Source organism: Coregonus clupeaformis, chromosome 8 (assembly GCF_020615455.1).
Source record: "Coregonus clupeaformis isolate EN_2021a chromosome 8, ASM2061545v1, whole genome shotgun sequence".
Classification (NCBI taxonomy): Eukaryota; Metazoa; Chordata; class Actinopteri; order Salmoniformes; family Salmonidae; genus Coregonus; species Coregonus clupeaformis.
In genome coordinates, this window is record NC_059199.1 from 52,364,827 (window position 1) to 52,389,663 (window position 24,837).

The 24,837-nt window shown below is 42.7% G+C and overlaps 2 protein-coding genes and 1 long non-coding RNA gene across 3 annotated transcripts; all 3 read right to left on the reverse strand.

The window, feature by feature from the left end:
• Positions 1–1,648: 1,648 nt before the first annotated feature.
• On the reverse strand, positions 1,649–3,696 carry LOC121563029. The gene is made up of 10 exons (XM_045222266.1): positions 3,532–3,696; positions 3,180–3,296; positions 3,047–3,071; positions 2,864–2,961; positions 2,648–2,698; positions 2,435–2,515; positions 2,251–2,313; positions 2,065–2,124; positions 1,868–1,930; positions 1,649–1,705 (listed from the first exon to the last, which is right to left on the reverse strand). The coding sequence occupies exons 1-10, from the start codon at positions 3,623–3,625 to the stop codon at positions 1,698–1,700; spliced, it is 660 nt and encodes a 219-aa protein (XP_045078201.1). The 5' UTR covers positions 3,626–3,696; the 3' UTR covers positions 1,649–1,697.
• Positions 3,697–3,939: 243 nt separating this feature from the next.
• Positions 3,940–5,064, reverse strand: LOC123491400. The gene is made up of 4 exons (XR_006661316.1): positions 5,046–5,064; positions 4,500–4,820; positions 4,128–4,406; positions 3,940–3,952 (listed from the first exon to the last, which is right to left on the reverse strand). It is a non-coding gene; the product is annotated as an uncharacterized LOC123491400 (long non-coding RNA).
• An 11,932-nt stretch (positions 5,065–16,996) lies between these two features.
• On the reverse strand, positions 16,997–20,582 carry LOC121559975 (SLAM family member 8-like). The gene is made up of 4 exons (XM_041873015.2): positions 20,401–20,582; positions 18,588–18,893; positions 18,056–18,325; positions 16,997–17,882 (listed from the first exon to the last, which is right to left on the reverse strand). The coding sequence occupies exons 1-4, from the start codon at positions 20,471–20,473 to the stop codon at positions 17,701–17,703; spliced, it is 831 nt and encodes a 276-aa protein (XP_041728949.1). The 5' UTR covers positions 20,474–20,582; the 3' UTR covers positions 16,997–17,700.
• Positions 20,583–24,837: the final 4,255 nt, after the last annotated feature.

The following is a 24,837-nucleotide window of genomic DNA, read 5'->3' on the forward strand; positions in this document are numbered from 1 at the left end:
CCTGGATGGCAGGAAGGTTGGTCCCAGTGATGTACTGGGACGTACGCACTACCCTCTGTAACGCCTTACGGTTAGATGCCAAGCAGTTGCCATACCAGGTGGTGATGCAACCGGTCAGGATGCTCTCGATGGTGCAGCTGTAGAACCTTTTGAGGATCTGGGGATCCCTGCCAAATCTTTTCAGTCTCCTGAGGGGGAAAAGGTGTTGTCGTGCCCTCTTCACGACTGTCTTGGTGTGTTTGGACCATGATAGTTTGTTGGTGAGGTGGACACCAATGAACTTGAAACTCTCGACCCACTCCACTACAGCCCCGTCGATGCTAATGGGGGCCTGTTCGGCCATCCTTTTCCTACAGTCCACGATGAGCTCCTTTGTCTTGCTCACATTGAGGGAGAGGTTGTTGTCCTGGCACCACACTGCCAGGTCTCTGACCTCCTCCCTATAGGCTGTCTCATAGTTTTCTGTGATCAGGCCTACCACTGTTGTGTCGTCAGCAAACTTAATGATAGTGTTGAGTCGTGCTTGGCCACGCAGTCGTGGGTGAACAAGGAGTACAGGAGAGGACTAATCATTTAGGAAGGTTACCTTCGCTTTCTTGGGCACAGGGACTATGGTGGTCTGTTTGAATATGACATCATAAAACTGAGAAGGCACACTTCCCCAAAAAGTCATTCTGAAAATCTCAATGGGTCTTCCACTGATGGGGTACGGCATTTTTACTTTAACTCACACATTTAGGAGCCTAAGATCTATATTAGGCTGAAAGGAGGTTTGACCAAAGCAGGTTATATGGAAAAGTTGATGATGATGACAATATCCATTTACTGTAAGAAAGCACTCATGCCATCTGGTTGATAAAAATAGTTTATTAAAAAAGCACAATGCAAAGATATTGTAAAAGTACAGGTCATTAGAAGAAAATATGAATAATACCTATAATATTTTGGAAATTCATATACAAATATGTTATTGTATCATCTGAATGACAGATATAATACATTAAAGATAATACATTTTAACACATTTACAACAAAACAATAATACTCAATACACAATACAAGGCAGATAATTCCTGTAGCTGCAGATAAGATCCGTTATCATTACACCTTATATTTTATATAAAGCTGTAACAGTAATACACAATTAAACCATGCTTAAGTAAAATATATCTGTTGGTAAATAAAATACGAAAATAAATCTTTAAAGTACAAGGTGTTATTGTGTGTGTGTCTGTTTGCTTGTGATCCTTGAGCGTGCATAATCCATGTTCACGCATATCCTTCCGCTCCTCCTCTGATGGTGTGTCCCTCCATCCCTCCATCCATCCCTCCATCCCTCCATCACTCCATCCTTCCATCCCTCCATCCTTCCATCCCTCCATCCATCCATCCCTCCATCCCTCCATCCCTCCATCCCTCCATCCTTCCATCCCTCCATCCCTCCATCCCTCCATCCCTCCATCCCTCCATCACTCCATCCTTCCATCCCTCCATCCATCCATCCATCCATCCATCCATCCATCCCTCCATCCCTCCATCCCTCCATCCCTCCATCCCTCCATCCATCCCTCCATCCATCCATCCCTCCATCCCTCCATCCCTCCATCACTCCATCCCTCCATCCCTCCATCCCTCCATCCTTCCACCCATCCATCCCTCCATCACTCCATCCTTCCATCCGTCCATCCCTGCCCCCCTCAAGGTCCTGCAACATATCACCACACAAAGTTGTTGAGGACATGCAGTCAAACAAACTCTTAAGAATCAAACAAAAATACATACTTTAAATACATACATTATACTTCAGAGAAATAGTTCCATATTAGTATCATATTAAGTATCATTAGCATATGGCTATTAGTCTTACCTGGGGCTGTGACTGGCTTCACTTGAGAATAGACCGAATCTGCCTCAGGTGGGGTTTCTGTTTCTGTAAGGGGTGAGGATAAACATCAGAATAATAGAACAGTTATATACATAATAATATACAGCTAGTCAATATGGGGTCAAAGAGGTGGGAGGTTATGATAGGGGGAATATGGAAGGAGAGATTTCTAGTCTTACCTTTCTTCTTCTTGGCTTTGGCCTTCTGTTTAAGGTCAACCTCAGCATGTCCAGTTGCTGCTGAAAATGGAAATATCCAGTCAACAAATTAAGGAAATAGCTTATTGCATATTCTGCATCTTCATTGAAATTCCAAAATTGTACATTTAGATTTCACTGACTGCCGACCTGTAGAATGGGTCTTACCTGTGGCCTTCCCTAACTTGACCTCAGAATAGACTGGATTTTCTTTTGGATCAGCTGGCTTTTCTAAGGAGGAGGAGGAGGAGGAAGAGGAGGAGGAGGAGAGAATTTGTAAGTTTGTATCAAATCTGATTAGTAAAAAACACTGCTACATTTTGTATTAATTTATGTTACAGTTAAGAATTACTTTTCTTTTTCTTGTCCAACTTTTTGAGTTGAATCTGGGCGTACATCACATCACTTGGTCCAGCAGTAGCAGCAGCAGCATCTGAAACATACAGGTAATACACTAATATCTCTACTTAGTCTTAGTATGCTAGTCATATTAAACATATGAAGAACAACTGCAACAACAACGCTATACTGTATTCATGCTAAACTTAACATAGAGTAACAATACCATTGTCATTATTGTATGAGGGAGTGATTGCATCGTAGATGTTAGCGCCACCTGTTGGTCAAAGAAGAGAGAGAAAGATTAATTGGTTAGTTATCCCTCAGATTGCCTAGGGACATAGAGCACAGTAACATGTTGCACACAAAGTGGATGGTGAAAGGTCAGTGGATGAAGTTACAGAGAGAGGAGAGTGATAGTGATCTGGGCTGAGAGACTGACCATGCTGCAGGTGTGTATACCCAGCATCAGGAGCCTGGCCCTGGGTAGATCCTTGGTCCTGTTGGGGGTCCAGGTTGGTGCTGTGTGGCTGGGGGGGCCTACATGGAGAGAGATACTCATGAAACACACAGATGATATTTTATTGTATGAAAAGGAACGTAGTTGAAAGACAGGTGTACTCACGAGAATATCCTGTTACAACAGGAACCTGTAATGAAAAATGCATATTATTATATCAGGACATTACTGTTTTAAAATTTTGTAATTCGACATTTTTCTCTTAAACAAGTTAAATGAGAATTGATAAAAGTCTCACCTTTGGCGTTTTTATATCGACACAGCAGTACCAGGAGAATGGCCAGTAGAACACCAGCAACAACCAGGCCCACAACCACTACTACTAGGACTGATGTAGAGGGTCCAGGAGTTATGCCTGGAGAGAGAACAGCAAATCACCATCAGACTCTGAGGTAGTTATAGAAAATAAATAAAGTAGTGGACAAAGTGAAACAATTCTGTAGATACATTATATATTTGACATCTAACTTGAGATCAGATGACCAGCCTGAGCTTGCAACTCCAAACCTACAGTATGCTTTTTAACAATACAAATCACTGATGACCACAGATATTATGAAAAGGTAATGTGATCAAAACCGATTTCTCACCTCTCACTGTCACCCAGCTCTCTGGTGATTCTCCTTCAGTAGATTTACACTTATAGAAGCCTTCATCTGACTTGGATACTGCAGGGATGGTCATCTCTCCTGTGGTCTCATTCTTGATGAGTTCTCCATCTTTGTAGAAATCAACCTTGGGGTTTGGGTTTGTTTCCTGATATCTATTTGTACAGAGCAGAGTCACAGTCTCCCTCAGTCATGGGATAGGCAGGGCTCCCCAGGATGTGGTCCTCTGTAGCTCAGCTGGTAGAGCATGGCGCTTGTAACGCCAAGGTAGTGGGTTCGATCCCCGTGACCACCCATACACAAAAATGTATGCACGCATGACTGTAAGTCGCTTTGGTTAAAAGCGTCTGCTAAATGGCATATTATTATTATTATTATTATATTATTATTATAACAGCACCAGCTGTGTAACATAATATATAAATAATACTGTAAATCTGGAGTAATCACTCACAATATTTTAATGTCTTATGAGCTTGCATTTTATATGAGATACATTCATTCAGTTTCAGAATTGAACATCATTATCATACATTGAAATGTAAAAAAGGTTAGTGAATGTTACACAATAGACGTACCATCCACTGTGATGTTGACAGCATTACTGTACTCTCCTGATGCAGACTCACACCAGTACACTCCACTGTCCTTTTCAAGTGTGGACCTGATGGTACATGTGGACCCTGATATTGATCCCCAGTTAGAGCCACACCCTGACTCCACTCCTCTCTCTCTGTATCTCTTCAGTCTCCATCCAGTAGAGTTTCCCTTCTCCTCACAGCTCAGTGAGAGAGACTTTGATGTAAAGTGTTGAGTTCTGTTGGGTCTTATTCTGAGAGACACTGAAGGATGCAGGTCTGAAACAAAGAGGAAAAGTCAAACTTATAGGTATATATACACATGAGGATGACTTAAATGTGGTTAAATGCAGTTTCAATGCAGTTAGTTACCTCCTGACCAGAGAAACTGAGGTTCACTGTAGAGTGTGTCATAGACTGGGTCTCCTCTCCCAGCTGTACACACATATCCTCCTGTGTGATTAGGACCAGCAGGGATCAGAGTGTAGGAGTCTTCAGTAGTCCCATTGCCAGATAGAGGCTCTACAGAGTAGGATCTGTCCAATAGGGAGGGTAACCCAGCTCTGTAGGGAACAGTTCGGTACCAGAAGAACCTCCAGCCTGTAGATGACTCTTTAACCCCACAGCTCAGAGTAACTGAGTCTCCAGGGTTCAGCCACTGAGGAGAGACACTCAGGACAGCTTGGGGTTTATCTGTTATAAAGGAGATGTCACAATTAAAATGTTGTTCTTTAATTAAATTATTTTAGTATAAAATATTTACCCCATTTGTTATCATGATATTGTACCTTAACCTCAAAATCAAACAATAATTTAATTCCATCATTGATCTCACTGTCTGCTATTTGACCTTATCCCTTTTGTCTTTTCCTCACTATTCTGTCTCTTTCTCTTGCAATCCCATAAAAACAGACTTACCTAACACGGTCAATTGTATAGCTTTAGTTGACTCGGAGTGTTTTAAGCCATTGTTTTTCTGAAGACCTTCACAGGTATATAGACCTTTGCAGGACTGATTCTGTACTCAGGCTCTGTATTCGCGTAGACCAACTTCCGAACACTGTTTTAAAAACTCAATCTCTTCTCCTCCCTGTAAGTCACATCTGAGAGTGACAGTCTCTCCACTGAATACCTGGGGCCAGTTGGGATGGAGGTTCAGAACAGCCACAGGTCTCTCTGCACAGACACACCACAGTAAATAAATATTATCATACACCTTAGAATGTAAAATAATGTTGATCAGCATTCATCACAACATGACCATATCATAAGTTGTCATTTCTGAACATACAGTATGCAGTCTGAACTGTCTGACTTACCAAGATCTAGTAATCAGAATACTGTCTACACACAGAATACATGTCTACACACACACACAGTCTCGCGCAGCTAACTTTGTGGCGACATTCAATACAGTCCCATTCAAAATCCTATTTTCCCTAACCTAAACCTAACCCTAACCCGTATCATTACCCTAACCCAAAAAACCTAACCTTAACCTTAAACCTAATTCTAACCCTAACACTAATTCTAACCTTAACTCTAAACCCCCTAGAAATAGCATTTGACCATGTGTGGACCACCAAAATGTCCTCAGTTGATCACATTTTTCTTGGTTTACTATTCTTGTTGGGACTTCTGGTCCCCACAATTATAGTTAAACACATCCACACACACACACACAATTATTCACCAATCACAGTGATAGTGACAGGATCACTGATGATTGATGATATGGATCTCAACTGGATCTCTCCCTGACACCAGAAGAGACCCTGGTCAGACTCAGCAGCTCTACTGATGGTGAAGGTGGCTCCTGTTGTAGTGTGTCTGTCAGACTGGGGCACTAGTTTTTCAGTGTTGTCTTTGAACCACGTATAGCTCCAGTAAATGTAAGGCCAGAATGAACACTTCAGAGTTACTGTCTCTCCAGTGTACACAGGGTTTGGATTAAGGTCAGTGTAGTTCCAGGAACAGCTAAGAAAACAGAAAGCAGAATATCAAAACATCTGGATACATGCTTGGTAACTTTATATATATATATATATATATATATATATATATATATACATATATATATATATATATATATATATATATATATATATATATATATATATATATATATATATATATATATATATATATATAATTTAGTTATTAAGTTAAATGAAGACTAATTAAATTAGTGTACCAATCAGTTAAAAGTGTCAGGTGTCAGTGTGCAGCGGTAGGACAGTCAGGCGCAGGACACAGAACTGAGTAAATAACAAACTTTACTCGGAAAACAACAAATCTAATTTCCACGCAGGGAAATAAAAAAGCTCACAGCATTATACAACACCAAACAAAGAACAATCACGCACAAAACCATGAGGGAAGCAGAGGGTTAAATAGGGAAATAACCATAACGTGATGGGAACCAGGTGTGTACAATCAAGACAAAAACATAGAAAAAGAAACGTAGATCAGTGGCAGCTAGAAAGCCGGTGACGACAACCGCTGATAGCCTCCTGCACAAGGAGAGGCACCAACTTCGGCGGAAGTCGTGACAGTAACCCCCCCCTTGACGCGCGGCTCCAGCAGCGCGCCGACACCGGCCTCGGGGACGACACGGAGGACGAGGCGCAGGACGATCCGGGTGGAGACGGTGAAAGTCCTGCAGTAAGGAAGGGTCCAGGATGTCCTCCACCGGCACCCAGTATCTCTCCTCCGGACCGTACCCCTCCCACTCCACAAGGTACTGAAGGCCCCTCGCCCGATGTCTTGAGTCCATGATGGCTCGCACAGTATACGCCGGGGCCCCCTCGATGTCCAGCGGGAGCAGAGGAACCTCCCGTACCTCAGACTGCTGGAGCGGACCAGCCACCACCGGCCTGAGGAGAGACACATGGATCGAGGGGTTAATACGGTAATCAGGGGGGAGCTGTAACCTATAACATACCTCGTTCAGACTCCTCAGGACTTTAAATGGCCCCACAAACCGCAGACCCAGCTTCCGGCAGGGCAGGCGAAGGGGCAGGTTTCGGGTCGAGAGCCAGACCCGGTCCCCCGGTGCATACACCGGGGCCTCACTGCGGTGGCGGTTGGTGCTCGCCTTCTGTCGCCTGATGGCCTCTTGCAGGCGAACGTGGGCAGCGTCCCATGTCTCCTCCGAGCGCCAAAACCTTTCCGCCAACGCAGGTGCCTCGATCTGGCTCCGATGCCACGATGCCAGGACCAGCTGATAACCTAGTACACACTGAAACGGAGACAGGTCAGTGGAGGAGTGGCGGAGGGAGTTTTGGGCCATCTCTGCCCAGGGGATGAAAGCCGCCCACTCCCCCGGCCCGTCCTGGCAATAGGACCGCAGAAACCTACCCACATCATGGTTTACTCTCTCCACCTTCCCAATACTCTCGGGGTGAAACCCTGAGGTCAGGCTGACCGAGACCCTCGATGAGAACTGGGGACCCCGATCAGACACTATATCCTCAGGCACCCCGTAGGGCCGGAAGACGTGTGTAAACAGAGCCTCCGCAGTCTGTAGGGAAAGGAAGGAGATGGCAGGACTTAGTAAACCAATGCACAACGACCAGGATTGTGGTGTTACCTTGTGATGGAGGAAGATCCATCACAAAATCCACCGATAGGTGTTACCGCGGCCGTTGTGGAACGGGTAGGGGTTGTAATTTCCCTCTGGGCAGGTGTGTAGGTGCCTTGCACTGAGCGCACACCGAGCAGGAGGAAACATAAACCCTCACGTCCTTAGCTAAAGTGGGCCACCAGTACTTCCCACTAAGACAGCGCACTGTCCGGCTGATGCCAGGATGACCAGAGGAGGGTGACATGTGAGCCCAACAAATCAATCGATCGCGGACATCAGACGGAACGTATATACGCCCAACTGGACACTGGGTGGGAGTGGGCTTCCTACATAAAGCCCGGCTGATGTCCGCGTCAACCTCCCATACCACCGGTGCCACCAGGCAAGAAGCCGGAAGTATGGGAGTGGGATCCGTGGACCGCTCCTCTGTGTCATACATCCGGGACAGAGCATATGCCTTAGCGTTCTGGGAACCTGGTCTGTAGGACAGGGTGAAAACAAAACTGGTGAAAAACATGGCTCACCTTGGCTGACGAGGGTTCAGTCTCCTCGCCGCCCGGATGTACTCCAGATTGTGGTGGTCAGTCCAAATGAGGAAAGGGTGTTTAGCCCCCTCAAGCCAATGTCTCCACGCCTTCAGAGCCTTGACCACAGCTAACAGGTCCCGGTCCCCCACATCATAGATTCGCTCTGCCGGGCTGAGCTTCTTCGAAAAGAAAGCACAGGGGCGGAGCTTTGGTGGCGTACCCGAGCGCTGAGACAGCACAGCTCCTATCCCAGCCTCGGACGCGTCCACCTCTACTATGAATGCTAAGGAGGGATCTGGATGAGTCAGCACGGGAGCCGAGGTAAACAAAGCCTTCAGGTGACCAAAAGCCCTGTCCGCCCCAGCTGACCACTGCAGTCGCACCGGTCCCCCCTTCAGCAAGGAGGTAATGGGAGCCGTTACCTGACCAAAGCCCTGGATAAACCTCCGGTAGTAGTTGGCAAACCCTAAGAACCGCTGCACTTCCTTTACCGTGGTTGGAGTCGGCCAATTACGCATGGCTGAAATGCGGTCATTTTCCATCTCATCCCCTGACGCGGACAGGCGGTACCCTAGGAAGAAGACGGACTGTTGGAAGAACAGACATTTCTCAGCCTTGACGTACAGGTCATGCTCCAACAGTCGACCAAGCACCTTGCGCACCAGGGACACATGCTCGGCACGTGTTGCGGAGTATATGAGAATGTCATCTATATACACCACTACACCCTGCCCGTGCAGGTCCCTGAAGATCTCGTCTACAAAGGATTGGAATACTGATGGAGCATTCGTCAACCCGTACGGCATGACGAGGTACTCATAGTGCCCAGAGGTGGTACTAAATGCAGTCTTCCACTCATCCCCCTCCCGGATACGCACCAGGTTGTACGCGCTCCTGAGATACAATTTTGTGAAGAAGCGCGCCCCGTGCAATGACTCGGTCACACTGGCTATGAGAGGCAACGGGTAACTGTAATTCACCGTGATCTGATTGATACCCCGATAGTCAATACACGGGCGTAAACCTCCATCCTTCTTCTTCACAAAAAACAAACTTGAGGAGGCAGGTGAAGTGGAAGGCCGAATGTATCCCTGTCCTAGAGATTCGGAGACATATGTTTCCATAGCAGCCGTCTCCTCCTGTGACAGAGGATACACGTGACTCCTGGGAAGTGCTGCGTCTACCTGGAGATTTATCGTACCATCCCCCCGTCGATGGGGTGGTAATTGAGTCGCCTTCTTTTTACAGAAGGCGAGAGCCAAATCGGCATATTCGGGGGGGATGTGCATGGGGGAGACCTAGTTTGGACTCTCCACCGTAGTTGCACCTATGGAAACACCTACACACTCCCCTGAGCACTAACATGACCATCCCTTCAGAGCCCTCTGTTGCCACGAAATAGTGGGGTCATGATGGGCCAACCAGGGATTTATTACATGAAATGAGAATTAATTAATGGAGGAATCTGAACAAGAATGGTAGACAGACCTTTTTAAAATGACTAAATAGCCTCATTAAAATTGGGCCCAATGTCAAGTGTTTATGGGCATGGAGGCACTGTTCTGAACGAGAGATAAGATGACTTACCTGTCACCATCAGTCTGACTGCATCACTCCACTTAGAATGCTTCTTCTGATCAATATGTAGACCGAGACACCTGTAGTCACCACTGTCTGACATCTTAATCTCACTGATCTCATATTCATGCTTCCTACTGAGGGAGTCTACACCATCCTTGCGCCATGATTATTCCCAGTCAGTGACTTCTCCTCTCTGTATGTTACATCTGAGAGTGACACTCTACTGAAAGATCTGGGAGTATTTGGGGTGTATGGTCAGAACAGCCTTTGCCTGTCCTGCACAAAATAAAAACTGGCATGATACAATTGCTTTACACGTGTTATTTTGAGACACTCAAAACACAAAATATGTCTATCCAAAAGCAGCTTTAAAAATCACAAACAAAGAAATATGATGAAGCATTAAGAGAAGAAGGCTTGATCAAGTGTACAGATATCTACCATCATCATCTTCAGAGTGTCCAGATTAGATGTGTGTACTCAGCACTACAACAAAGAAAGTCACAATGCTCCAATATTAGCTTGAAATAAATAACAACATGCCATATTAATGTTACTGATGACCAAATCCATCCTGTACTTTATTTTAAAGGTGCAATCTGCATTTTCTACATAGATTTCTACACTACTAAATGAATTACAGAAATTCAAGTCTTATTCCATTATAACCCAATGTAGATGAATGAATTTCCTTAGAACCACCCCTCAGCCGTACACTACAACAAGTGGCATTGTGAGCTTTTTGTGGTAGTTTGAATTACGGACTGCAGCTTTAAATGGCCACTGACTTCCCATGTTCTGCACACAGAGAGAGTACAGAGACCAAAAACACCAAATCACCACTCATTCATCTCTTTACACTGTTTACTATAACTGTAGCAAAGGAACCCTCAACCATTTACAATAACCACAACTTGATACTACAACACATCCAACAAATATTGCATTTTGTATTCATTGTCATTGACAGCACATTTTGCAAGCACTGAGTTAGCATCAATCTTTAGTTACTGAGTGATGACCTGGTTAAATACACACCACCACACTAACCATGTCTGCATGGCATCGGCTAAACAAGCTCAGGTTCTCACAGAGATACAACATCAATGTAGGGTGGTCACATTCTTACTTCATATCTAAACCATACCTGCAGCAACTTCCTTTTACACTGTTTTCTCAACAAGGGACAAAAAACAATATCTTATTCCTTTTTCTCTTAAAGGCTTAGTACATTAGGTAATTAGTGTTCATAAACAAACACACTAACTCAGTTTATTTATTCTAAAATTGATGAAAAAATAATAATTCCTCATCAATCTACACACAATACCCCATAATGACAAAGTGAAAACTGGTTTAGACCGTTTTGCAAATGTATAAAAAAACAAAAAAAAACATTAATACTTTATTTACATAAGTATTCAGACCCTTTGCTATGAGACTCGAAATTGAGCTCAGGTGCATCCTGTTTCCATTGATTATCCTTGAGATGTTTCTACAACTTGATTGGAGTCCACCTGTTGTAATTAAATTGATTGGACATGATTTGGAAAGGCACACACCTGTCTATTTAAGGTCCCATTAGCAAAACAAGCCATGAGGTCGAAGGAATTGTCCGTAGAGCTCCAAGACAGGATTGCGTTGAGGCACAGATCTGTGGAAGGGTACCAAAACATTTCTGCAGCATTGAAGGTCCCCAAAAAAACTGTGGCCTCCATCATTCTTAAATGGAATAAGTTTGGAGCCACCAAGACTCTTCCTAGCGCTGGCTGCCCGGCCAAATTGAGCAATCGGGAGACAAAAGCCTTGGTCAGGGAGGAGACCAAGAACCCAATGGTCACTCTGACAGCACTCCACCAATCAGGCCTTTATGGTAGTGGCCAGACAGCCAGCTTAGAGTTTGCCTAAAGGAACCTAAAGACTCTCAGACCATGAGAAACAAGATTCTCTGGTCTGATGAAACCAAGATTGAACTTTTTGGCCTGAATGCCAAGTGTCACGTCTGGAGGAAAAGTGGCACCATCCCTACAGTGAAGCATGGTGGTGGCAGCATCATGCTGTGGGGATGTTTTTCAGCGGCAGGGACTGGGAGACTAGTCAGGATTGAGTGAAAGACGATCAGAGAAAAGTACTGAGAGATCCTTGATGAAAACCCGCTCCACATCGGAGGTTCACCTTCCAACAGGACAACGGCCCTAAGCACACAACCAAGACAACACAGGAGTGGCTTCAGGACAAGTCTCTGAATGTCCTTGAGTGGCCCAGTCAGAGCCCGGACTTGAACCCGATCAAACTTATCTGTAGAGACCTGAAAATAGCTGTGCAGCGATGATCCCCATCCAACCTGACAGAGCTTGAGAGGATCTGCAGAGAAAAATGGGAAAACTCCCCAAATACAGGTGTGCCAAGCTTGCAGCATCTTACCCAAGAAGACTCGAGGCTGTAATCGCTGTCAAAGGTGATTCAACAAAGTACTGAGTAAAGGGTCTGAATACTTATGTAAATGTGATATTTCCATTTTTTATTTTTAATAAATGTGTGAAAATGTCTAAACCTGTTTTTTCTTAGTCATTATGGGTTATTGATGAGGGAAAAACAACAATATAATCCATTTTAGAATAAGGCTTTAACGTAACAAAATATGAAAAAGTAAAGGGGTCTAGATAGATAGATAGATAGATAGATAGATAGTGTAGGCCTCCCCTCAAACCTTTGCTCAGCTGTCAGGTGGCAAGCCTAGCCAGCTAACCTCAGTTGTTCCACAATGGAAATGGACATCTTCTGCCTCCCCCTCAATTATGAGGAATAAGTTTACTTAGATACTTTCTACATATATATGTTTGTTATTGTGTTGTTTATGGTTGTATTTCAATTAGTCTGTTTATGTGATGTGCCTGAGGGTTATTGTTCATGTACTGTATCGTGTTTTTGTGTGTGTATGTTGTGTGGTTTGTGTGTGTGTACATCAGAGGCAGAGCTGTGCAGAATGTATTACCACTGACCAGAGATGGGAGGAGTTTCAAAGCTGTAACTGGGTAACTGGATTTCCAGGTTAAAGTGTAGAGTTTTATTTTGCTTCAAATAATTACATGTTGAATACATGAATATTTTTGTTTTAAACGATTTACCTTTAAAAATATCTAAGTGGTTTGTTGTAGAGTGTAGAGTGAGACACTGCTTGAAGAAACAAGGTAAACATCTGGGGTTTCTTATCGCCCCCTTCAGGACAGGCCTGTAACTACTCCACATCCTTGTGGATCACAATATAGAAACTAATATGGTCATTGGTCACATAGCAACAACATAACCCCTCAGTCTACTGGGTCTGCCCTCTTATTCCTTCCTCTCTCTATGTCATCATATTAGTACAGACATGGACCACTTCTGTATGGGTTCATATCAGTAGAAGTCAAATCTGAATGTGGTTTACAGATGACTGACAGCACTATGGTGCATAGAGATTTTGTTAGAAGGTGTTGCTTTACATCAGGGGTGTCAAACTCAATCAACAAAAGGGCCATATTGAAAAAACACCAAGAATTCATGGGCTATTATATTTGTTTTTACAAATCAACGTGCATAAAACTGCAACCCAACTGTCTATTGTTTTATTAGAAAAAAATGGCCTTTTATAATGTCCAGTTCTGTACATAGGATGCTGTATATTGCATTTTAACATTTTAAATCAGAGTTCAATAATATTTGTCCAGCCTTTGCTGCTATGCTTGCAGATGTGCACAATATGCTGATACCCTAATCAAAAAGTATTTAATAACTCCAAATAACAAAAACGCAGCTAGGTGGTTTTAACATTTAACGTTTTTCATTTTTTTGCACTGCATGGATCACCTGTGCAGTTGAACGCAGCATTGCTGCATGCTGCACTCAAAATGTCTTGTAGTTGAGTAGCCGAGGCTACTGCTCAAATGTTGCTGTAACAGGCCTACATGTTTTTCCTTTTCATGGTGTTTTGTTGCTGGTTTAGTTTTTTGGTTATTCATTGTTAAGCTTTAAAAACCGAAGCCAGACTGCAACATTTTAGTAGCCTAGCTAGGACTGTTGCATGTCTCTGTTCACTTTCCCTCTGCTGTGTGAATTTAACGGGTCACATGAAATCAGCAGAATTTATGTTGAATTTACCGATGTGAGTGCATCAGGCTGTAATTTCATAAGTAGATGACTCAACTGTTGACTCCAAAAAAAACATTTCCAATTTACAAATGTGTATATTACATATAAGTGAGAAATAGGACAAATATAAGCACCCCCCCATAATTATGAGAAGAAAAGAAAGTCATACAAAGTAGCTCAGTCTTTGTATTATTTATTTCATACAGTCTTTTTTTGCTTATGAAGTGAAGTCAATATTGCATATACCATACCTGGTCATGTTGACATTTTCAGTCCAATCTTTAATGTCACTAGGAGAGGTGTCAAAGGTTTGACTTCATGACATATTTATCATTTGGTTTATGTTGTAGCTATTTGGAGGTCAACTGCATGTAGATGTTCTTGAGTTACAGCACAAACAAGGTAGGTCTGTCAACTGTTCAAAGTAATAACCCAAGAAAGTAGTGATCACAGTGATAGATTGAATGTAAAAGAGAAATTAATAAGTGAACTACAGAATATGTATGCTGAAAGAACATTGTCATTCTTCTCTCTGAAAAGGACGTAAATCCCTGCACACCTTTTCATGTGTACTTATCATCCCAACAACTAGGTTTTCACAGGTTTTTGCTTATGACTACAACCATTTCTCTATTTGTCTCTCTCTGATCACAGAGGGAAAAGACAGCTTCACACAGTGCCTTCCTTCACAAACACACACTGCTAAAGACGAAGACAGCAAACCATGACCACTCAACTATGACAAACAAGTGACCTAATGTAAAGTTCCTCAGCCTTTTAATTTCATTCACTGCGCTCTAGATAAAATCAAACTTAACCAACTGCTTGATTAGCGTTATTATGCAAGTTGAGTGGACTTAAAAAGGACAAGAATTTGAGCCAATGTGTTAGTGTCTTCAATCAACAAACTCTGCTTGAAGTCAGTTGTATTTGTGGCGCAGTGAAGTCAGTCTCCCGAGTGGCGCAGTGGTCTAAGGCACTGCATCGCAGTGCTAGCTGTGCCACTAGAGTTCCTGCCTGGTTCGAATCCAGGCTCTGCTGTAGCCGGCCGCAACCGGGAGACCAATGTGGCGGCGCACAATTGGCCCAGCATCGTCCAGGATAGGGGAGGGAATGGCCGCAAGGGAGGGAGTTCAGTTGGTAGAGCATGGCGTTTGCGACGCCAGGGTTGTGGGTTCGATTCCCATGGGTGGCCAGTATGAAAATAAAAAAGAATAATGTATGCACTCTGGTTGCTCTGGATAAGAGCGTCTGCTAAATGACATAAATGTAAAAAAATGTATTTGAACAAGCTTGTTGAGTAAAATTACAAATTCCTGTTTGCTGAAAACAACTCAAAACCACGCCTATCATTAACATTATTCCAGCATGCTCTCTTGCAGGTTAATTTTTAGAATGGTTTGTTTCAATACATGTGTATTTGCATGTACTTTAGAAAAATGTATGTTATCTATGTTTGTGTAGCATAAGATTAATCAACCAATCAAACTAAACCAATCTGTTAGTAGTTCGATTTATTTCACACATTACTGATATGTCTGTTCCAGTTTATATAATTTAGGCAGGCTCAGTAATCAATCTTCCCTACCCCAACAGTCATTCTGAATGCAGGTTATGTGTGATTAAAAGTTCAAATTGTTGGATATCCTAACTCTGGCTGGATTACATATAGGAATTACACATCGCTTTCCAAGCCAGCATAATGTGACTTGCAGGCTTGATGTGGATTGTAAACCAGGAGTTTCAGACCAGTGTGTTAGGGTCTAACTAGGCCCTCAAAGGCTTTATGATATATGTATTGTGTTGTCATAATGAGTTTAATTTTAAAGATAACATATTCACTTAGACACTCACTTGGTGAAGGCTACAGTACTGAAAACTATTCAATACAACAACCATGTCTCTGTGGCTAACAAATACAGTCATGGGAGGTAACTACAATTCACTCTAAATACAAGGCACTCAGGGTATGCAAAAAGGTAGAATAATATTTTTATTCTGTGAACAGTATATATATATTTTTTAGAATTAATTGAATTCCATCTGGATATTGGGACAGACATGCATGCCATTTTGGACATGCGGTCAAATCAAATAAGACCAAATCAAATCAAATCAAATCAAATTTTATTGGTCACATGCGCCGAATACAACAGGTGCAGACATTACAGTGAAATGCTTACTTACAGCCCTTAACCAACAGTGCATTTATTTTAAACAAAAAAGTAAGAATAAAACAACAACAAAAAAAGTGTTGAGAAAAAAAAGAGCAGAAGTAAAATAAAGTGACAGTAGGGAGGCTATATATACAGGGGGGTACCGTTGCTGAGAGTCAATGTGCGGGGGGCACCGGCTAGTTGAGGTAGTTGAGGTAATATGTACATGTGGGTAGAGTTAAAGTGACTATGCATAAATACTTAACAGAATGGCAGCAGCGTAAAAAGGATGGGGTGGGGGGGCAGTGCAAATAGTCCGGGTAGCCATGATTAGCTGTTCAGGAGTCTTATGGCTTGGGGGTAGAAGCTGTTGAGAAATCTTTTGGACCTAGACTTGGCACTCCGGTACCGCTTGCCGTGCGGTAGCAGAGAGAACAGTCTATGACTAGGGTGGCTGGAGTCTTTGACAATTTTGAGGGCCTTCCTCTGACACCGCCTGGTATAGAGGTCCTGGATGGCAGGAAGCTTTGCCCCAGTGATGTACTGGGCCGTACGCACTACCCTCTGTAGTGCCTTGCGGTCAGAGGCCAAGCAGTTGCCATACCAGGCGGTGATGCAACCAGTCAGGATGCTCTCGATGGTGCAGCTGTAGAATTTTTTGAGGATCTGAGGACCCATGCCAAATCTTTTTAGTCTCCTGAGGGGGAATAGGCTTTGTCGTGCCCTCTTCACGACTGTCTTGGTGTGTTTGGACCATGATAGTTCGTTGGTGATGTGGACACCAAGGAACTTGAAGATCTCAACCTGTTCCACTACAGCCCCGTCGATGAGAATGGGGGCGTGCTCAGTCCTCTTTTTTTTCCTGTAGTCCACAATCATCTCCTTTGTCTTGGTCACGTTGAGGGAGAGGTTGTTGTCCTGGCACCACATGGCCAGATCTCTGACCTCCTCCCTACCAACAACAATCCACACGCAACCAAGGCTCTCCAGCATATACTCTGTGATTACAACCTCATTGATGCCTGGCAAGCACTTAATCCTAATGCAAAAGAGTATACTTTCTACTCACAGGCATAAATCATTCTCACAAATCAATTTCATACTATTATCTACAACTCTTCTCTTTAATCAAGAAAATAGAAATTCGACATATGAGCTTGTTTGATCACCACTCCTACTACTGCATGTTACACATTTCAGAATCTCCTAATTGTAACTAGGGCCTCAAAGAAAGACGTAAGGCCTTATGATACACTGTAAAGGGAGAAGATTACAATCATGAAAAAGTAAGCAAATAGTGTAGGCCGTGATGAAATTAACCAGTAACATCTTGGCCTAACTACAGAATATACACATGCAAGATGCAGAGGATGCAGAGTGTTCTATATCTATGAAAGGCCCAGCCTTTGACCACATCCTGTTCAGCTCACAGTACTTTCTGGTAGGGAGAGGTGGGGGGCTCTGGGCGTCCAAATGTGATCTTGTCATACAGAGTCTGCAGAGTCTGCGGCTACAATTATCAAAGTAGACTACATAGTCTTCCATTCAATCACAGTCATTCAAATTCAATATTCAAATACAAATCAATAATATCATCTGAAGAATATTTCTAGAACCACCTGAAATGTAACTTTAAGTATAGTTAAGGGCCCTAAGCTGTACATACCTGTGTCACGGCGGCCCCTGCAGTAGCACACTGCCACAACTACAGTGAGGATCATCACCACAGCGCCTCCTACTGATGCTCTGATGTAGTTGGTATACCATGCCAGCCCTGTCACATATTGTACAACACACATGATTAGACTGTACAATATGATAAAGATTAAATGGCTCTATATCATACACTTCCAATGTAATCACAAGCATTATATATTATATTTGACAACATAAGTGTATAAGCACACTGAAAAGTGTTTGGAAGGGATTATTATGATATCTAGGTACCTAGGTCGGTTGTGTCATTACTACACTTTACTGTCGCTAAGGCAGTTTTCCAACTGATTATGTTGGAGGCGTTGCACGTTACACTGATGTCTCCCTCTGCTGGTGAGAGAGAGAAGTGAATCTGCTGGACGTCCATGTACATCTCATTGTCTCTCTTCCAGGTGTAGGTGAGGTTGGAGTAACTGAATGCGTTGCACACCAGCCACACTGAACAGGAGTGTTTGGCCAATAGCTTGATGTGTGTCTGGATCACCAACTTGGATATAGGCTCTGAGAGAGAGAGAGAAAGAGAGAGAGAGAGAGAGAGAGAGAGAGAGAGAGAGAGAGAGAGAGAGAGAGAGAGAGAGAGAGAGAGAGAGAGAGAGAGAGAGAGAGAGAGAGAGAGAGAGAGAGAGAGAGAGAGAGAGAGAGAGAGAGAGAGAGAGAGAGAGAGAGAGAGATGTAATCAGTCGTCAACAAGATGTTACCAGAGTGTAAGTCAAAGGATGGAAGATGTCATTAACACTATAGTCATTGAAAAGTAGCTGCCTACCGTGAACCTGCAGAGTCACAGCCTTAGTGGGAAGTTGCTTGTCTGTTTCAGCAAAAACTAGATATTCCCCTGAGTCTTGCAGAGTCAGTTTCCTAATTGTTAAACTGAAGTCATTGGCATTCATTTCTAGTCTGCCCTTGAACTGGGATCCATGGAAATATAAACCTTCTGAGTTGAATTCTGCAATATCCGTTTCGCTATACCTCCACATAATTAGGGTGACATTTTGCCCCTCTAAGCCTGCAGGCATCGTCACAGAGTCCCCTACCGTCTTGAGGAATGACAGGTATGAAGAAACAACCACACCTGAAACACAAAAATTGACACTGGCATTCTGACATCAATCAATGGTTACACTTACTGCTGTGTAATTATTCATGTAAGTATGGTGTAGCAAGTATTGTAATTACTCATTGTTATGTTGTAATATTTGTTACAGTGTGCCTACATGAATAATTACACAATAATACACTGCAATGCAAAGTGTTACCCAATCAATTCATAGATGGATTGGATTTATATAGCATACACACCATGCAAAGACCAACAAGGAAGTTAGAGACAGCTTCTACCCCCAAGCCATAAGACTCCTGAACAGCTAATCATGGCTACCCGGACTATTTGCACTGCCCCCCCACCCCATCTTTTTACGCTGCTGCTACTCTGTTAATTATTTATGCATAGTCACTTTAACTCTACCCACATGTACATATTACTTCAACTACCTCAACTAGCCGGTGCCCCCGCACATTGACTCTGCACCGGTACCCCCATGTATTTATAGCTTCCCTACTGTTATTTTATTTTTCTCAACACTTTTTCGTTGTTGTTTTATTTTACTTTTTTATTTAAAATAAATGCACTGTTGGTTAAGGGCTGTACGTAAGCATTTCACTGTAATGTCTGCACCTGTTGTATTCGGCGCATGTGGTCAATAAAATTTGATTTGATTTGTTATCCAATCAATTCATAGATAATAATGGATTGGATTTATATAGCACTTTTCCAGGTTTCATTTATACTGTAAATGGCACTTTACATATTTGCACTTTATATCTTTATGTATCTGAGTGTGTGCGTTTTATTTCACTTCATTAAAGTCCACTCCTCCCCCACATTCAGCAGAACAGGATGAGATGACAGGAAAAGAGAAGTGGGGGTGGATCTGATAACCCCTCCTCAGCTCACAAGTACAAATCACACTGTGTTTACTGTTTAATTATTCACCAGAAATGCATCATATACTGCATGGGCGACATTATAAATACATGTCAATCTGAAACAAGGTATGATAAACCTTTACACAAAGACAGCTCTGTCATGAATTAAGACAAAATAAAGTTACAGCTCAATGAAGTGTGGTATTTAGGGCATAACTGCAGTTATCCTAGTCCTACGGTGTATCTTATTATGTAATAGAAACAATAATTCGATACAGTCTCATATGGCCTTAAATTCTATGAATGACGTGCATCTAGCACAGGGTCGTAAGATCTTTTGTGTTCCAGAAGCACTGCAACAGCTGCTGACTCAACCACACCATTGGCACTCATTCAAAACTGCAGAATCAATACATCATGACATTTTGCTAAATATAGGTATTATGTAGGTGTTATCACACAGTAATGAAGCAAAATATTTGAAATATCCAATCAATCACTGATGACTAGGCATTCTACAGTCAACACACACCATGCAAAGACCAACAACGAAGTTAGAGAAAGCTTACGGTTTTACTAACTTTATAATGCAAGCACATGCAATAGATACAAAGCATGAACAGGAGAAATATTATTATTTTTACAAATCCTACCATAGTGGAGGTTGGAGAGTAGGAGAAGGAGTATTCCCTGTTTGGAGAAGCAGGAGAAGGGACCACCAGACATCTCTTTAAGGCGTTGTATGGCTGTTTCCTCTGGCTGTATGTCCTTATCTATCACTGTCACTGCTAGCTAGCAGTTGACTAACCAAAACACACAGAGAAGAAAGAGTAGAGAAAGAGCAGATACTTCATTTTGATGAGGGCTGCTGTTCTGTAAAAATATTCCTGTATGTTAGTTGAAAAGGAAGTCACATTCTATAGTTGCTCTCTGAAAATAACACTTCGCTCAGCTTGAGAGTTAGACAATGAGGTGTGGGTGTGTTTGGGGTCTGGCACTGTGTTGATCAGTCTGGTGGTGGTGGTTTTGGAGCGTGTGTTTCCTAGCTGCTGCTGGTTGTGTGGTTAATGGTCATGATGTTTCACAGATACCGGTAGCGTTGCTACTTTATGAGCAGACCACTCAAAGTTGCAGAGAAAGATAGAGGGAGAGAGAGGGTTCGGGGGAGGAGAGAGAGAGCGAGACAGAGACAGAGATAGAAAGAGAGAAAGTGATAGAGAGATAGAGAGAGAGACAGAGAGTGAGAAAGATAGGAAGAGAAAGAGAGTGGGGGTGTTAGAGAGAGCGAGAGAGAAAATATCATAACAGTGTGTGTGTGCATTTTCATCTATGCTTCATATGCCTGGAGAAGTGTTTGCATGACTTCTTCTGCATGCTCATAGGTTAGTGTGGCTGAGGGACATCAAACACCTGCCACCTTTATCGGAAGGTAGTGGGTCCCAGGTTACTGACACAGGCCCGTCTTCTACTTGGAATTCAACACAGTAATGGAAATATTCAATATAGTTTCCATGTAAATCCCACACCCTGGCTCATGAGTCTGACCTTTGCTTACTTGGAAGACCGCTTTGCCATCGTAGATGTGCATGTCAACATTTCAATATTAAGAGGAAGTGATACACAGTACCAGTTCTGACCAGCTCCTCAGAACTCTTGCAGAGAGTATATGACATCATAAAACTGAGAAGAACTGTTATTTTCAGGCACACCCTTCCCCAAAAAGTAATTCTGGAAATCTCAATGGGTCTTCAACTGATGGGTTATGACATTTGAACTTTGCTCATGAGGCATTTATGTTATATTCTTCAAGATTCAACGGGTATATATAATTAAGTCCAACAATGGATGTAGCAATAGCAGATTGCCCCTTTAATTCACACATTGTGGAGCCTAACACTTTGAACACACCAACTGCATCATTGCGCATAATATTATGCAGCATCATCTATGTGTTTAACAAAATATCAACATTAATCTTCTGCCTCCATTGCTGTCCACCCATTTACGTATACAGTTTGATGCATACGTTCGATAAATCCAACGAATGCACCACACAGAACGCACTGCGACTTCATCTGCAACGCAATGCTGCAAGGCAAATGCAGCGTTCCATTGGAAATGAATTTACTTCTGGTGTACCAAACCGCAATGATGCAGTCGGTGTGTTCAAAGCCTAAGATCTATATTAGGCTGAAAGGAAGTTTGACCAAAGCAGGTTATATGGAAAAGTTGATGATGATGACAATAACCATTTACTGTAAGAAAGCACTCATTCCATCTGGTGGGTAAAAAATAGTTTATTAAAAAGCTCAATGCAAATATATTGTAAAAGTACAGCTCATTAGAAGAAAAATATATACTTATACTATTTTGGAAATTCATATTCAAATATGTTATTCTATCATCTGAATGACAGACATAATAAATCAAAGAATACATTTTAATACATTTACAACTGTTATGACGAGTTTATCTGGTATCTCGTACTTCAGGATGTAAGACAATATTTAAACACTTAGATGGAGAGTTGATTCATAGTTATTTAATAGTTACAGTACTGGATTCACATGACAAGCGGTACGGGTGTAGCCTCTTGTCATCCGAATGACTTACATATAAAAATCTCTCAGTTTATATAATGCTTTCCAAGCTACTTCCATCCAACAGTTGCCAACCATTATTGAGTGTCACTCATCTCCTACATTAGGATCCCCTACATGGTATTGTGTGGCACCCAACCAGGCCATTCCGTCACATACTCCTTCTAAGATTAGCACCAGTGGCCCCCAATCTATCTTGGCACGCCGACCTTCTGTCACCCCCCAGTAACATCCATAACACATGGCGTGTCCTTACCCTCTCTCCCACATACAGCTCATGTGTTTAGACATAAACAAATACTGTATTAAAAGATGTTATATCAACAACAAAACAATACAATTCAATACACAATACAAAACAGATACAATTGCTGTAGCTGCAGATAAGATCCATCATCATTACACCATATAATTAAACAAAGCTGTTACAGTAATACACAATTAAACCATGCGTAAATACAATATATCTGTTGGTAAATAAAATACGAAAAAAATCCTTCATGTAAAAGGTGTTATTGTGTGTGTTTGTGCGTGTGTGTGTGTGCTTGCGTGCGTTCGTTAAGCATGCATAATCCATGTTCCCGGGTTCCTTCTGCTCCTCCTCTGATGGTGTGTCCCTCCATCTCTCCATCCTTCCATCCTTCCATCCCTCTATCCCTGCCCCCCTCAAGGACCTGCAACATATCAACACACAAAGTTGTTTAGGACATGCAGTCAAACAAACTCTTAAGAATCAAACAAAGAGACATACTTTAAATATATAAATTATACTTTGATATCAGAGCATTACTTCCATATTAGTATCATATTAGTATCAATAGCATATGGCTATTAGTCTTACCTGGGGCTGTGCCTGGCTTCACTTGAGAATAGACCAAATCTGCCTCAGGTGGGGTTTCTGTTTCTGTAAGGGGTGAGGATAAACATCAGAATAATAGAACAGTTATATACATAATAATAAACAGCTAGTCAATATGGGGTCAAAGAGGTGTGAGGTTATGATAGGGGGAATATGGAAGGAGGGATGTCTAGTCTGACCTTTCTTCTTCTTGGCTTTGGCCTTCTGTTTAAGGTCAACCTCAGCATAGGTCACATCAACAGGTCCAGTTGATGCTGAAAATTGAAATTTCCAGTCAACAAATGATGGAAATAGCTTATTCCTTATTCTGCATTTTCATCGAAACTCCAAAATCCCACATTTAGATTTCACTGATTGCCAACCTGTAGAATGGGTCTTACCTGTAGCCTTCCCTGTCTTGGCATTTCTGAGGAGGACTTTTTTTGTTTTATTTTTTTTACCCCTTTTTCTCCCCAATTGGTAGTTACAGTCTTGTCCCATCACTGCAACTCCCGTACGGACTAGCATACTAAGACTAAGTTTGAGTTTGAGTTTGAGTTTATTTTTACAGGGACAGTGCACATTAATCAACGTTTCAGTAAAAGTGCCGGTTTTAGCCAGCCGGCTAATTTTCAACCGCAGTCCCTGGGCAGGTTATTAAAAACAATTACAATATAGACAATAACAACATAGAACAAGACATAGCATACAGACATAGCAACATAGGACAAACAAGACGTAGCATACAGACCGAGCAACATAGAACAAAAAGCAGCAAGACAAAATTCATAAAAGCAACAAAGTGTTTCCACACCTCACAAGTTACAGACAACAGACATGGAAAGCGGCAACACACAGCTAGGGACCATGTTCACAAATCTGATTGACCTTTAGCCATGTCTTCAAGCATTTTGTGAAAGTGTGATATGTGGTGCAGTTATGTGTGTCTGATGGCAGTGTATTCCAGACATGGGAAAAAAAAAAAAAAAAAGCGGATTTACTAAAGGTGCTTTTCCTTAGGGGAACTACACAGTCACCTCTCATGGCAGACCTTGTGGATCTGCTGCCATATGTTTGGGTTTTCTGTTTAACAAAAATACTGAGTGGAGGGGGAGCCAAGCCATTTAGGATCTTGAATACAAGACATGCATCGGTGTATTGCACAAGATTTTCCCAACTCAGGAGCTCATGCTTTCTAAGGATGTGACAGTGATGATGGCTATTGGGCTTCCTATCAAGCACTTTGAGAGCCTGTTTGTAGACAGACTGAATAGGTCTTACTGTTGTACAGCAAGCTTGGGCCCAACTAGTCAATCGATCCCGGGCTATTTCGCAGTCGGCCGCAACCGGAGACCCATGAGGCGGCACACAATTGGCCCAGAGTCGTCCGGGTTAAGGGAGGGTTTGGCCGGCAGCGATGTCCTTGTGTCATCGCGCTCTCACAAGCCGCACAACTTCTTGACACATGCTCGCTTAACCCAGAAGCCAGCCGCACCAATGTGTCGGAGGAAACACTGTACAACTGGCGACTGTGTCAGAGCGCGATGGGACAAGGACATCGCTGCCGGCCAAACCCTCCCTTAACCCGGATGACTCTGGGCCAATTGTGTGCCGCCTCATGGGTCTCCGGTTGCGGCCGACTGCGAAATAGC